The sequence below is a fragment of the Hakea prostrata genome, chromosome 2 (genome assembly GCF_041222555.1).
Source record: "Hakea prostrata isolate BN-2017 chromosome 2, UWA_Hpros_2, whole genome shotgun sequence".
NCBI classification, from domain to species: Eukaryota; Viridiplantae; Streptophyta; class Magnoliopsida; order Proteales; family Proteaceae; genus Hakea; species Hakea prostrata.
In genome coordinates, this window is record NC_142601.1 from 43,733,854 (window position 1) to 43,749,719 (window position 15,866).

At 39.6% G+C, this 15,866-nt stretch overlaps 2 protein-coding genes across 2 annotated transcripts; one reads left to right on the top strand and one right to left on the bottom strand.

Annotated features, from left to right (window-relative positions):
• The first annotated feature begins 141 nt into the window (after window positions 1-141).
• Window positions 142-1,056, top strand: CRR42 (DUF3148 family protein). The gene is made up of 2 exons (XM_089142938.1): window positions 142-548; window positions 684-1,056. Exons 1-2 carry the CDS (start codon window positions 259-261, stop codon window positions 784-786), a joined length of 393 nt encoding a protein of 130 aa, XP_088999064.1. The 5' UTR covers window positions 142-258; the 3' UTR covers window positions 787-1,056.
• Window positions 1,057-2,397: 1,341 nt separating this feature from the next.
• On the bottom strand, window positions 2,398-4,746 carry LOC149024415 (polyubiquitin-like). Its single transcript, XM_089144667.1, has 2 exons — window positions 4,667-4,746; window positions 2,398-4,253 (listed from the first exon to the last, which is right to left on the bottom strand). Exon 2 carries the CDS (start codon window positions 4,251-4,253, stop codon window positions 3,105-3,107), a length of 1,149 nt encoding a protein of 382 aa, XP_089000793.1. The 5' UTR covers window positions 4,667-4,746; the 3' UTR covers window positions 2,398-3,104.
• Between the last annotated feature and the right edge of the window lie 11,120 nt (window positions 4,747-15,866).

The following is a 15,866-nucleotide window of genomic DNA, read 5'->3' on the forward strand; positions in this document are numbered from 1 at the left end:
ACTTCCTTTTCTTCTAGTTTTCTTAGTGTTTGATTTTGAAAAAGAAAATACCAAAAGAAATACATGAACACCTTCAATCCGTTTTTTTTCTTCTTTTCTTGTTTTTTGTTTGGAGACACAATCAGTTCGATGGCCCACTCCAGCCCAGCTGTGATATGTGACAATTACATGAGAAACCTAACTTGTTACCACAAGACAATCAAATAGATAAGCTCAAGAGAAAACTCCACTACACTGCATCTCTTCTCTTTTCCATCCATGGCCTTGTCTTTCTCCACTGCTTTTGTCTCCTCAAAACTACATTACAACCTAAATCCACCATCAAAATACTCGAACACAAGAATTCAAAGTCCCCATGTGGGTTTTAGATGTGAATCACCAGAATCTGAATTCCCAGAGAAGCAATCAGAGCTACCAAAGAGGAATTCAAAACTTCAGGTCGGGTCTCCAGTTGTATTCATTGAAGCTCCACAGATTATAAAAACTGCAGCTTCAGTGCCATGTCTCAGGGTCAACACAGGTTTAGTGAAGGCAGGTGATGTGGGAAGGTAACCCCTTCACATCTCTCCAGCTTCAGTTGAAGTGTTTCTTTTGTACTGATGCTGTAGAAAGGCAATCCTCCATTACTTATCCATTTGTCTGGATGCTTTGATAAAAGCTAATTTCAAGTTCCAACTGTGCAGAATTGTGGCAAGGAAGCCAAAGGATGTATGGGCTGTTCGTCTTACCATTGGTACCTATCTCATAGATGGGAAACATTTCAGGCCCTTAGATATAGATGAATGATTAGTGGTTCACATTATCTAAACAGTTCTTATGAGGTTCTAAAAGACCTATTATCTTTGAATCAAGCTGTTTCTTCTGTATTCCTTTTCAACCTTTTCTTGTTTTTAGGACCTAAATGAATGAGTAGCATGAACTGAATTTTCCTCTTAACCTTCTAGCTTTTGGTGTATTAGGTGTAGATTGGTTGTTTATCGATCGCGTCGTCGTGAAATAACTTTCAAGATAAAGCAAACCTCAACAAGCTCATCCATGGCCAGTAGTATTTTCACTCACTTATGGGGGGGGGGGGGGGGGGGAGGGAAGGGGAGGGGGGGGGGGGGGGGGGGGGGGGGGGGGGGGGGGGGGGGGGGGGGGGGGGGGGGGGGGGGGGGGGAAAAAAAAAGAAAAAAAGAAAAAAGAGGGGGAAAAATATTAAACGGGGGGCCCCCCCCCCCCGGGCCCCCCGCTTGACTACTTTGCAATACATTCGGATTACATTCGACCAATTCAAACAAAAACAGAAAAAGAAAAAGGAACCACTTGAACTCACAAAGGAAGTACTTGAAATCAAGCAAACTCAATCAAAGAGCAAGGAAGAGGCATTGCCAGAATTATCCCAACATCCATCTCTGTTCAGTTGGAACCCCAAGGTATGTCTCATGGTTGGATACAATTGATACACAGGTTATATCCACTTCAGGTTTAATACACTCTTAAGGTTATTTGAGCTGAACAGAACTGCTAAACTTTCTGTAACTAATAATCTTATACCAAAAAAGGAAAAAGAAAAGAAAAGAAACTAATAGTCTTGATTCAAGGCAAAGCAGCAGTCAGATATAGTGTCAACCATAAGTCATTTGGAGCCAACAAATGGATAATTTTCTCTGTTTCCCTTCCCTGCTTTTGTGAAAGACATATAATGTCCGCAAATAATAAGTGAGGGATCTTTGGTCATTCCTAAGGTTCACAAATGTTTTCATTGTTCATCTTAGAGAAGATAAAAGGATGGAGCTTCCTAGCTTATGACAATAAGATATGGATTCAGTAGGTAACAAAACATCTCAAACATCTCATAATTAAAGGTTTTGGAGGAGATGATCTGTTTAATGTTAAAAGGTTTTGGAGGAGATGATCTGGTTAATGTTACAAAATCGAAAGCATCTGGCAAGGGCAGCAAATTTGGAGACAAAGGGAACGGAGAAAAGAGATTACCAAATTGAGGAACAGTAGCTAGCAAAACTGGCTATCTGAACCAGGCTTCTTGAAAATGAAATTGCTTTCTGATTTCTGATTTGGGTTTTGGGTTTTGGGGTTTGGTACAAAAGAACGTTAGAAAGAAAGTTCGGATGGTAGAAAAATAAGGTGTGGTTGGATCCAATAGCTAGTGCTTTTTGAAAGACTGAATTGGGAAGCAAGGAATCCAATCAGGAAAGGCAGATTCTAGCCAAACAGCCTTGCAATAGCTTAAAAGGCTCTCATTTATCAGAACAGGTGAATGCGTGGTAGCAAAACAAAAATAAAAACACCAGAATCATCATCAAAGCGAGAGAAAGGTCCTGCCGAAGATCAAACACCCACATTCCTTCTTTGAGATTTCTTTTTCCCTCTCCTGTGACAAGAAAAACCAGGGAACAAAAACCATTGCAACAGGGAAGGTTGAGGGAATGGATAAATAGGATTCTACAACATATATGCTTCAACTACAACTAGGAACCAGATCCTATAGATCAGATGGTGATTAAAAACTGTAATCCTTGGATTATGTTAACCCCTAAGAAGTCAGAACTATTTCCACTTCTAAAATCTCTTGTTGACAAGGTTTTCTAAATTCAGATGATATTCTCTTTACAAAGATTTGAAAATCAATGGAATCAAGCAACGGGAAACGCTCAGAACCTCTAGCACTCTCTTCCTACGATTGGATATACAGTCCCAATGGGGGGATTAAAAGCTGAGTGTCAATGCCTTAATGTGTTTTTTTTTAGGTACAACTCTCCTTTATGCCTTCATAGCTCTGCTTTTAAAGCTTACATTCACTTATATCCTTAGGGGAGGGGGAAATCAAATCACTGTTGAACTTGTCAGTATCTACACTCAATAGGAAAACTCTTAAGCAGAGAATAAGACACAGCCAAAAGAAAAGCAAACTCACCAAGCAGAAACGTAAAGAAAAACCACACATGAGTCCAAATTATACGACAATGTCCTTAATTTGAGGGCATATTGATCCACACTCTGTAAACAGAACGGAAACGCCTTTACACAAAATAGTTGCCTGAAAAGAAAACTACTAATCCTAATACTACATTGGGAGACTGAAGGGAGCACTTGCAAGAAATTCACAGACCACCACCACGAAGACGAAGGACAAGGTGAAGGGTAGATTCCTTCTGAATGTTATAGTCTGCGAGGGTTCGTCCATCCTCAAGCTGTTTCCCAGCAAAGATGAGACGCTGCTGGTCTGGAGGGATACCCTCCTTGTCCTGAATCTTCGTCTTCACGTTGTCGATCGTATCAGAGCTTTCTACCTCCAGAGTAATGGTCTTCCCAGTCAGGGTCTTCACGAATATCTGCATTCCACCACGCAGACGCAGCACCAAGTGCAATGTGGACTCCTTTTGGATGTTATAATCTGCAAGAGTCCTTCCATCTTCAAGCTGCTTCCCGGCGAAGATCAACCTCTGCTGATCCGGTGGGATCCCCTCCTTGTCCTGGATCTTGGTTTTCACATTGTCTATGGTGTCCGAGCTTTCAACTTCCAGGGTTATGGTCTTGCCGGTAAGAGTCTTCACGAAGATTTGCATGCCACCTCTCAAACGAAGCACCAAATGGAGGGTAGATTCCTTCTGGATGTTGTAGTCCGCGAGGGTACGCCCATCCTCGAGCTGCTTGCCGGCGAAGATCAGACGCTGCTGATCTGGTGGGATGCCTTCCTTGTCCTGAATTTTGGTCTTGACATTATCGATGGTGTCAGAGCTTTCAACTTCCAGGGTAATAGTCTTGCCAGTTAGGGTCTTCACAAAGATCTGCATTCCACCCCTAAGCCTCAGAACAAGGTGGAGAGTCGACTCCTTCTGGATGTTGTAATCTGCAAGTGTTCGGCCATCCTCAAGCTGCTTTCCAGCAAAGATCAGACGCTGCTGGTCTGGGGGAATCCCCTCCTTGTCCTGGATCTTAGCCTTGACGTTATCGATCGTGTCAGAGCTCTCGACCTCAAGGGTGATGGTCTTTCCGGTGAGGGTTTTAACGAAGATCTGCATCCCTCCCCTGAGCCTGAGGACAAGGTGGAGAGTGGACTCCTTCTGGATATTGTAGTCTGCGAGGGTACGGCCGTCCTCAAGCTGCTTTCCGGCAAAGATCAAACGCTGCTGGTCTGGGGGAATTCCCTCCTTGTCCTGGATCTTAGTCTTCACGTTATCGATGGTATCAGAGCTTTCGACCTCCAAGGTTATTGTCTTTCCTGTGAGAGTCTTAACGAAAATCTGCATCTGTAATGAGAAACCAAGAACTCGATTAAGATCTTAAAAACATGGTTAACAACCCTAACCGTATGACACACCAAAGAACACAAACGAAACAACGATAATCTTGATCGATCGAACGAACCAACGATAATCTTGATCGATCGTACGAACTTCTTGAGCAAGGAACCCAAAAATATGCCACGAAATCAATACCACAAACAGGAACGGATTTAAACTACAGAATTTAATGAAAAAACATAGAAAACATTCAACGATGCCCTAAAACCAGATGCCTCTAAAGATCTATCAACAGCTTCCAATAAATTTTAATCAGAAACGAAGACGGAACGACAGAGACAAAGAAAATCAATGCAACCCCATATGAATCTCAATCTAGGACGAAACCATACAAACAAAGAGGAAGGTTTCTTCCATACCTTGAACGACGGAAGAACGAGACTTCGAAGGTTTAACAAGCAAGATCGAGATAATTCTGCCAATTTGAAACTGAATGAAAAACTGAAGACGAATGGGGCTATATATATAGCTGGACGTGAGGCACCAATTTGCAGACGACACGGCAAGGTATGAGATTGCACACGCTAACCTACACGCTCGAAAAATATGGCGTCTACTACTTTCCCGAAGGTTACCAAAACAGCCACTATTTTCCAGAAGTTACCAAAACCGTATCCACGTGTAAGTCTATTGTTTGGCCAAAAGGAACTAGGGCTGCATATGGCCCAACTGGCCGGGCTTTTGCAATCCCAAGTCCAGTCCTATAAGTTCTACTCTGAGCCCATTCTCGCCTTGACCCTAGTTCAGGCCAATGATTATTGTCCCTAGCTCATAAGCCCTACAGGGCCAAGCCAAGCCCATTATCGCCCTAATTGGCCTTAATTGGGCCGGGTCGAGATGGGTTGGTCATGATTGGCCCTAATTGGCCTTGACCCTGGCATTGACCCTGATTGGCTCTAATTGGCTCTAGCCCTGGCCCTGGTCCTGGTCTTGACCCTGATTGGCCCTAATTAACCTTGATTGACCCCGTCTCTGGCCCTAATTGGCCATGACCCTAATTAGCCTTGTCCCTGCCTCTAATTGATCCTATCTTGGCCCTAACCTTAATTGGTCATATTATTGGACCTAAAATAACAAATGTAAATTCATAAAAAAATAAAAATATCATAAAAACTAAAAATAAAATTCATAAAAATGTAAGATGATTCAAGCTCATACAAAATGATAAAATAGTAAATAAGTTGAGAGTGTTGCTATAAACATAAATAAATTCGTACTCCATAATTCTATATTGATCTCTAAAAGTCTCTCATTGCTTTGATGATGGAAATTTAAAACCTCTCTCATTACTTTGGTGATGGAAATTGAAAACCCATCCCATTGATATCCTTATTCAACAAAAAAGAAAAATCATATTCAAAACTTTGTTAACAATTAAATCAACGATAATTTAGTATTGATATTTTTTTCATAGTTAAAGAAAATTATATTTTAGTTACAAACATATTTATCTGTCCTTAATAAGTTTCTTTCCCCTATGAAATATCACATTGGAGGCAAAAGAAAGATGTCAATATTCATGATGAGAAGTTGGGGTGTAGATTTGTTAGATATTAATTCTCTATATACTAGTTTTATTATTTATAATATATTATCTCGCTTTAGTCCAAAAAAAAAAAATCAATGATTTTTTGGAATTAAAAATGACTTGATTCGAAAAATAAAAATTATCTTAAAAATAATATAAAAAGTGAACTCATAATCTAATATTATCAAAATGACTAAAGGTCAAAGTCGAGACTTATAGTTATATCAATATTAATGTGAAGATTATGGTAAAAATCTAATACATGATCATTGTCAAATTAACATTAAGATTAGAGCCAAAATTAGGGTCAAGATCAGGAGAAAATCAGGTGGATGCTTATTACATTGGTAATGAAGATATAATTTATTTTTATTAATTTTTTTACAAAACATTATCATGTTTTTAAAATTTGATAAGTGTCAAATATTCACCAATGTGGATTATAATTAATTCCTCTCCATATGGGTGGAGGGTCTAGACTCAAATCAAGGCCAAAATCATGGTCCTAGATCAAGGCCAAGATTATGGCCAATATCAAGGCCAAGATTAGGGCTAGGATCAGGGTCAAAATTAGGGCCAAAATCAGGGCCAGAATCAAGGTCAGAATCAAAGCCAAAATCAAGGCCAAAATCAGGGTAAAAATTAGGGCCAAAATCAGGGACGAGTTAGGATGGGGTGGGCGGGCCAGAGAGTAATCCTAGGCCCGCCCTTGGCCCTAGTTAAGGGCCAGAATATTTTGGCCCTAACCCGCCCTTAGGGCCAAAATATTTAGCCCCCTATTCGGGCTCAGGGCGGGCTTAGGGCGGGTCAGGGCCGCCAGACCATACTTGCACTCCTAAAAGGAACATCAAGGATCCAAGGGTTTAGAAATCGAAGATCTTTCATTGGATTACATATCCATGTAGGGATGCCATTCTCTGGTGTGGCATGTGATAAGGGTGTATGTAGATAATTAAAATTTACTTTTGAATTTACATCTGAATTCATTTAGGGGTATTCGAATCCGTTCGATTACTAATAGGATGCGAATATGATATTGCCTCTTTCTTACCAATTATTATCCATCTGATAAAATTATCCGATTAAGTTACTTATTTGAATTTGTTTTCTTATTTTTATAAACCTTTTACTTGAGATATGATACTATTTTTCTAGGTTCTCTACTAAAATAAATACCAAAGTTACTAAATTCTTAAATTTCAAACCTAACTTTCACAAATAAGATGATAAAGATGTCAACAGAGTAGTCAAAAACTTGTATTCAATTTGTATTCATATCCATTTAGAAAATTTTATTTAAGAAAATTATCCGATTATCATCCGAATCCGACTGAATCTGTCCGAAAACTGATGAGATATTATCTAAATCTGTCCGAATATAATAGGATGCGGATATGGTATTACCACTATCTGATCCAAATTCGATCTGTTTACACCCCTAGCTTGGGAAACCGATCTGAAGTTATTCCATAAAAATCGGAACGAGTCAACCAAGAAATCAGACCGATTACAGATGGATCAATCTCAAGTCTCAATTTCTCTATTTAGCATGACTGGCTAGCCCAATTAAAAACTCATTATTAACAAGAGATGCGAAGGCAAAGCGAGAGGGAGTCCCTTCAGGGGCTCTAGGGTTTTTAGGGTTATTTTCTCTTGGGTTTCTTTGTGATCCTGAGATTATCCTCCTTCATCATTCAAGAAATCTGATTATTTCGATCTCTCAATTGACTGATTGGTGGAATGTGGTATTGGTTATACTTCTTCCCTTTCTTTCTGAGTTGGTCATATCATGCTCATCTCATTCGGTTGAGGCTGGTTTCAATTGTGATGGATTTCTTGATGGCCTAGCATCTCTTTCGGCTTTTTCCCTTATTATTCGCTTGCAGAGTGCATTGCATGTGGGAGGACCTTACCGATGGCAGCAGATTTTGCTCCTAGTTATTATTGTCCGCTAGAATGGGCGAATGCATGTGATGCTTTTGAATGGTGTTGATCTTCATTTTCCATTGACTGTATTTTCTTTAGTTTTCAAAATCCAGAATGCTGAATATAGTGGTTGTGTTGGACAGCTGAAAGGACAGGAGTATAGATCGTGTCTTCTTACCCTTTTAGTGCTACAACAATGTTACTTATTTTCTTCTTTTGAAGTGACTATATGGTTAGTTGTGCTATTGCATGCTGGTTTTCACATCTTTTAGGTCTGCAGATCTAATCGATTCAGTGCAGGTGGAGTGTGTCAAGTGCCAGATGGGTTATGCTGCTGGCTTAGCATGGATGATTTCTTCCTCTTCAATCTTATTTATCTTCTTACATGCTGGTTTAAGAGTCACTACATAAAGCGGTTTGTAAGAGTGTGGGTTTTGATAGCTCTGTACCCTTGGATCTTGTTGAAAACATGGACTAGGTTTCCTAATTAGAATAGGATTATGTTTCCTAATAAGTCTAGAGTTTTATTTTTATTTGTTTTATATTTCCTTTTCTTACTTAGTATAGGGCTTAACTAGGTTGTAACTATAAATACCCAATACCCTATTGGGATCTTATGAATAATATACTTTTAGAGGAGCAATTCCTCACATTACAACATGGTATTAGAACAATGTTTTGTTTTCATCCTACAGAGGTGCTATAGAATTTTTTTTTGAAGTCGCTATTCATGTGTTTGTTTTCTTTTCGGGTACTTGGAAATGTATATTGGGTGATTAAGTGCATGTCTAGGAAAATTTTGTCTAAGGAGTCTGGTATTTAAGTGGACCGGTTGTGTCCCTCCAGTCTTTCCTGGAAACTTTCCTGGTGTACTTTGATTCAACAATATACTAAATGGAAGCAACATGAGGAGATACTTTTCACGTGAATTAGTTGGAGTAATTTTGAAAATATTTCAGGGACTTCTTCGTAATTTTGAAAAAGTTTAGGGTTTTCTTTTTTTGCAATTTGCAACAATTACATGAATTTTTTTTTTGTAAATTTTGAAAAAGTTCAGGGACTTTTTGAATAATTTCTCTTTGCAATGATGGCTGATCCCATATCTCCTTTATCTGGTACATCTGAAGAGTCTCCCATGTCTTCCATTCATAAGGATCGTGAGTTTTCTCCGCTTTAGATAACCACTGTGAAACTTAATGAGACAAATTATCTTAGATGGTCTCGTTTAGTTTTCCTTGTTGTTGGTGATCGTGGTCTTACTAGCCATCTTGATGGGACTTCTACAAAACCTTCCACACCTGGTCTGCAACTTTCCAATTGGTATACAGATGAATGCTTGGTCATGGGTTTTCTCATCAACTCCATTGAATCTAGCATAGTAGAGAGTTATCTCCTCCTTCCTGATGCGACAACTATTTGGAAAGTTACTAAAGGTACATAATCCAGAGTTGGTAATGATGCACAATGCTTTGAAATTAGATGGAAAATCAATCAGTTACAGCAGAAGGACCTTCCTCTTTCTCAGTACTATAACACTCTTCGGGGATATTACCAGACTTTAGATTTCTATGGGAAGTTTACACCAAAGAATGCTGAAGATGCTATTGCCTATCAACAATGGGAAGATAAACAGAGAGTTTATAATTTTTTGGCAGGATTGAATATAGAATTTGATTAAATTTGCACAAAGATCCTTTCTAAAGAGCCTTTCCCTTCTTTGGCTCAAGCCTATGCCATGGTAGATACCGAGGACAGTTGAAGGACAACTATGGTACACACTCAAACATCTGATAGATCTGCGTTGGTGGCTTGTTATGGCAATAATAAATCTAGTTCTGGTAATTTCCGCCCTTTAGTAAAGTGCGAGTATTGTGGAAAAAAGCATCATACAAAGGACAAGTGTTGGAAGTTGCATGGACGTCCAATAAATTCTCGTGGAGGAGGTAGAAATGGAATCAAGGGCAGCAATCAAACATGTGCAAATCAAGCCAGTTCTGATACCTTGAGTACTCCAACACTTCTTTCCTTAGATGAGCTCCAGCACCTTCGCCAATTGATGTCCAGACTTGACTCATCTTCTCCAGTATCGACTTCCAGTACGAGTATAGCCTCTGTCATTGATCCCTCTATTGATCCACAAATCCCCACAGGTATTTTGGTTGTCACAATGTCAATTTGACTTATCCGTCCTAGGTAATCGACTCTGGGGCAACCGACCATATGACAGGCTCATCTATTTTGTTTCATACTTATTCATCTATCTCTATTGCTCAGGATGTTCGAACGGCTGATGGGTCCCTCTCCCCTATCTTTGGGAAATGATCTATTATCTATTTGCCTTCTCTTACCTTATCTAATGTCATGCATGTTCATAAATTTTCGGCTAATATTTTATCTATTAGTAGCCTTACTTGTGATATGAACTGCAAAATAACTTTCTTTCCTTCTCATTGTGTGTTTCAGGACCTGGAAACAGGGCTTACGACTGGAAGTGGTAGACAAAAAGGGGGGCTCTACTTAATGGATGGGTCCCCATCAGCTCTTTCTACGGTCTTTAGTTTCACCTCCCTTGCTCTTTTTACCTTATTACAATGGCATAGTCGTCTTGGCCATGTTCTTTTACCTATTTTGTCCAAATTATTTCCTGATCTGATTAAAAGGTGTAATTTGAATGATTTTGAGAGGCATGTATTTTAGCCAAACAGACAAGGCATGTTTACCCTATTTCAGATAATCGTAGTAAAATTCCTTTTTCAATCATTCACTCTGATGTGTGGGGTCCTTCTTAGACCGTGTCTGTATCTGGTCATAGATGGTTTGTTATCTTTATTGACTGTTGTACTAGGACCATATGGGTTTACTTCACCAAAAAAGTGACATTTTCTCGTGCTTTCAAAATTTTCATAATATGATTAGGACTCAGTTTGGGGCGACAGTCAAAATCCTTCATACGGATAACGAAACTGAGTACTTGGGTGGCGCATTCCCTTCCTACTTAGCAAACTGCGTCAACACTCCACCTCAAAATGGGGTTGCCGAACGCAAAAATAGACATCTACTTGAGGTAGTACGTTCCCTCATGTTTTCTTTGCATGTGCCTCTTCGGTTTTTGGGTGAAGCCGTTCTTACTGCGGCATATCTAATTAACCGAATGCCTTCCCAAGTCTTAGACCAACACTGTCCCCTTGAGGTTCTTTTAGGTACAATAGCTTTTACAGTCTCACCTAAGGTTTTTGGATGTGTTGCCTTTGTCTGGAACCACCATGTTCATGGAAAGTTAGATCCTTGTGGGTTAAAGTGCATTTTCTTGGGTTATCCTCCTACACAGAAGGGGTATAAGTGTTATCATCCTAGTTCTCGTCGTTTTTTTGTCTCTATGGATGTTGTGTTCCAGGAACAAATTCCTTTTTTCCCCCCTACACCTCTTCAGGGGGAGAGTTTTAGTGAAGAGGTTCCAGTGTTGATTCCTCCTTTAGATATTTCTCCTGAGATTCCTGCAGATGATCCTCATTTGGAAGATGGAATGACCGGACAGGAACAATTGGTGGATGATATACAAGGGGAAACTAGACCTCTGAAGACCTATCAAAAAAAGCAACAAGTGACCCCTTTTGAACCAAGCCAGTCAAAAGCTTTGATTCCTGGCACTGAACAATCCGTTCCTCTTGGTGAGTCTGTCTTAGACCCTTCTTCTAATCTTACTTTAGACTTACCAATTGCATTAAGAAAGCAGCCTCGAACTTGCACCAAACATCCTATTTCCAATTATGTTTCATATCAGTCTCTATCTCCAGAATTTCAAAGTTTTATTTCCTCTTTGTCCTCTACTTCTATTCCTAACACTTGGCAGGAGGCATTATCTCACTCAAACTGGAAAGAAGTTATGGATAACGAAATGCAAGCTTTGGAAAAAAACAAAACGTGGGACTTGGTCACTTTGCCCATAGGAAAGCAAATTGTTGGGTGCAAATGGGTGTTTGTGATCAAGTATAAGGTAGATGGGACTGTTGAAAGGTACAAGGCAAGATTGGTGGCCAAAGGTTTCACTCAGACTTATGGCGTTGACTACCAGGAGACATTTACCCCTGTTGCCAAGATGAACACAGTTCGTACTATTATTTCATGTGCAATTAATAAAGGGTGGAGTTTACAACAATTAGATGTGAAGAATGCCTTTTTGCATGGAGAACTCCAAGAAGAGGTATATATGGATATACCACCAGGGTATTCTACTATAGAGACTTATAGGAAAGTGTGCAAGTTAAAGAGGGCTTTATATGGGTTGAAGCAATCTCCAAGAGCATGGTTTGGAAGGTTCCGTAAGGCAATGATATCTAATGGCTATAAACAGAGCAATGCAAACCACACTTTGTTTATTAAAAGAGATGGTTGCTGCACTACTATACTTTTAGTATATGTGGATGATATTGTGATCATAGGCAGTAGTGAGGATGAGATTTCAGCATTAAAGACTTTTTTGGGAACTAAATTTGAGATCAAAGATATGGGAAAACTAAGATATTTCCTAGGTTTAGAGTTGGCATATTCTACTAGCGGTGTATCTCTGTCCCAGAGGAAGTATACATTGGATCTTCTTGAGGAAACTAGAATGCTAGGATGTAAGCCTACTGAGACTAGCCTAACCTACACTTGAAGGCAAAGGAATGAGAACCAGTTGACAAGATAAGGTATACAAAATTAGTGGGAAAGTTGATCTATCTATCTCATACTAGACTTGACATCACATTTGTAGTTAGTCTTGTTAGCCAATATATGTATGATCCCTATTCCTCACATTTGGATGTAGTATATCGGATCTTGAGATACTTGAAGACTACTCCAGGAAAAGGAATTTTAATTTCAGCTGATGGACATTTGAAAATTGAGGCATATACAGATGCATATTGGGCAGGTTGTGCAGATGATAGGAGGTCTACCTCTGGGTATTGTGTATTTGTGGGAGGTAACCTTGTGACTTGGAGAAGCAAGAAACAGGCTGTAGTTGCTCGGTCCAGTGCCGAGGCCGAGTTTAGGGCGATTGCTCAAGGCATTTGTGAGGTACTATGGCTTAAAGGGCTGCTTCAAGAGGTTGGGACAGATTTGGAGGTTCCTATACAGTTATACTCAGATAGTCAGTCAACAATCAGCATAGCTCATAATCCAGTATAGCATGATAAGACTAAGCATGTGGAGATTGACATACATTTCATCAAAGAGAAGCTTGAGGCTGGGCTGATGTGCTCACAAAGAGCTTGAGTACGAAGATATTCAATTACATTATGAGCAAGTTAGGCATGATAAATATCTATGCTCAAACTTGAGGGGGAGTGTTGAAAACATGGACTGAGGTTTCCTAATTAGAATATGATTATGTTTCCTAATAAGTATGGAGTTTTATTTCTATTTGTTTATATATCCTTTTCCTACTTAGTATAGGGCTTAACTAGGTTGTAACTATAAATACCCTATTGGGGTCTTGTGAATAATATACTTTTAGAGGAGCAATTCCTCACATTACAACAGATCTCTTTCATTTCTTCTTCAGTTTTCGTGTCTGAGTTATGGCCATGCAATCTACTTCTTGCTCTTCTTCCTTTCCCTATGCTAGTTCATCTGATTGCTTAGCCACTGAATTTGGACTTGCAGGAACATTTCAAATATACTGTGGTAGGGTGGGTCATTGATAGAATCATTATTACTGCTTATGACCTTATTGCCTTTGTAACGTGAGCTCTGAAGGAAGCAAACTTTGCCATCGATGGTTATCATCAGGTTGAAGGTGCCCATGATCGTTTTACAATCACCTTTGGAAACGAAAAATCCATGCATCTTCTTCTTTGTTCTCACCCATGGAATTATAAAGGCCATTTAGTAGCTTTTCAACAATGGGACTTCTCAATGTCAGGAGTTGTGGTTCCTTTCAACTATGTTGTGATGTGGGTGCATATTCTTAAGCTACACTAGTGTTTCTTTGATCAGGACATTCTAGCTCAGTTGTTCAGTAAGGTGGATTATGTACTGGAGCTGGAGATACCTAAAGGGGATGGTGCTCCTCCATTTACTCCTGCGACAAGGATTATTATTCCTTTTAATCAAGATCCAGTATCCTTTGTCATGTTTCAAGTTTCTCGCAATGAATTCATGGAGATTCATTTTGCTTATGAGCTTCGACCGTCGGTTATATGTTCTTATTGTATTCGGTTGGGCCACACCAGTAAGCTGTGCTTTTATAAACGAGCTACTTCTAGCTTTAGTTCCTCTGCTACTAATTTTTTAAAGTATAACATTTCCTCTTGTGGCTATACCTGAAAAGCGTCAAAGTACAATCAAAAAAGGTGAAGGATGTATATGACCAGACTTTAGCTAGCTTGGGTTTTGTGGACTTCTCTTTGCTTAATGGCTCTCTGCCTCTTGATGGAGATACTCTGATGAAATGAAGCATCCTCAAGCTGGCACTTCTTTTTCAGATCATCCCTCACAAGAGCTTCCAAGTGAATATTTTTTCAGTTGCAACTACTAGAAGACCTCGTCGTTCTCATGCTGCTGTGAGGTCACCGGGTGTGATTGCTGAATCATCGATTAATATTCACCATATAAATCCGCCACATACTCTTATTGAATACTCTCAACCTAATTCTCCAATTTCCCCATTGGAGCAACTGTTGCCTTATTCCCCTACAAAGGCTCTGCCTCCTTCACCAGTTGACAACATGGATCTTTCAAAGCCAGTGGTTTTAGCGGATGAACTCCAGTCAATTATCTTCGCCCACTTTCCATCTATTCAAGTCCCAAAATACAAGAACAAAGGTAAATCCATTGTCCCATCTTTAGAATTGCCTTGCAAACGAAGACTGGAGTTTCATGAGATGCAGATCCAGCACTTACAGTGTTATGAGGAAAAAGATGGGAAGAAGCTCAAATTGGATGATCCGAATTCTTTGAAGTGTACTGAGGAGATGATGACCAGCCGGGAAGGGTCATTAGAGGGTAGGGGAAATGAATTGGTTGATGCTTAATTGTCGGGGACTTGGCCGATCCTCGATTTAGAATGAAATTCTTGCTGTAGTTAAGAAGAAAAGGCCTTCTTTTGTGTTTTTATTTGAATTTAAATCTGTAAGTGTTGATTTTAGTAGGTTTTGTTCTCGGTTAGGGTTTCCAAACTGTGTTTCTGTGCCTCCTGAAGGGCGTGTTGGAGGCATTGTGTTTTGTTGGTGTGATAATGTCAAAGTGGATGTTGTCACACCCCACCTGCCGGTCTCGGTTACCCGCCCGACAACTCGTGGGAGTGAACCATCACAGGGTCCACGGTCTTACAATCAATAATAATAAATGCAAGTAATAGATAATCATGAGCAAGAATAAGTGCAATAATTAATAAAAAGATTACAGGAGTCCAAATACTCCAATAAATTAACAAAAGAACGAATTAATGATCAGAAAGAATAATGAGTTTAGCGGAAGCAAATCAAAATAAATCAAATAATCTTCTTTCCAATTTCTTTCTCTAAAGCTAAGAACTGAGACTCAAGTTTATCAAGGTGAGGGGTTCACCAATTCTTCTCCATACGATCAACAAAATATCTGGCAACCCACCTCCTCGGTCCATCAATGGGTGCTATAAGCGCACTCCATGCACTCACAAGAGCTCCCACCAGCACAAGCCGTTCTTCCATTTTCCCACATTCACACAGGGTATGCCCTTGATCAACAGGTATTATCAGATAAGCATGAATGCAGATGTGCATAAAACCATTTTTTTCTTAATATACCATACGCAATATGAGTGGTTAGTCATGCCTTTAGGGTTAACTAAGGCACCTGCTACATTTTAGTGTTTCATGAACATCATTTTCAAGGATTATCTTTACAAGTTCATCTTACCTTTATTTGATGACGTACTGATTTATAATAAGTTAAAAGAGGATCACAAAATGCATGTGCGAGTGACATTCGGTATCCTCCAACAACATGGTTTGGTTTTGAAGTCGTTGAAGTGTTTCCTTAGGAAGTTTGAAGTCAATTATTTGGGGCATGTCATCAGCATGGGGAGTAAAAGTAGATCTAAAGCAAATTAGAGCCATGAGTGAGTGGCTTGTGCTCAGAAC

What these genes read in the sequence shown, in the direction of transcription:
- CRR42 (XM_089142938.1), top strand. Translation starts at nt 259, where the DNA reads ATGGCCTTGTCTTTCTCCACTGCTTTTGTCTCCTCAAAACTACATTAC. An exon ending in AAGGCAGGTGATGTGGGAAG is followed by an intron (nt 549 to 683) that starts GTAACCCCTTCA and finishes CCAACTGTGCAG; the next exon opens with AATTGTGGCAAGGAAGCCAA.
- LOC149024415 (XM_089144667.1), bottom strand. Translation starts at nt 4,253, where the DNA reads ATGCAGATTTTCGTTAAGACTCTCACAGGAAAGACAATAACCTTGGAG.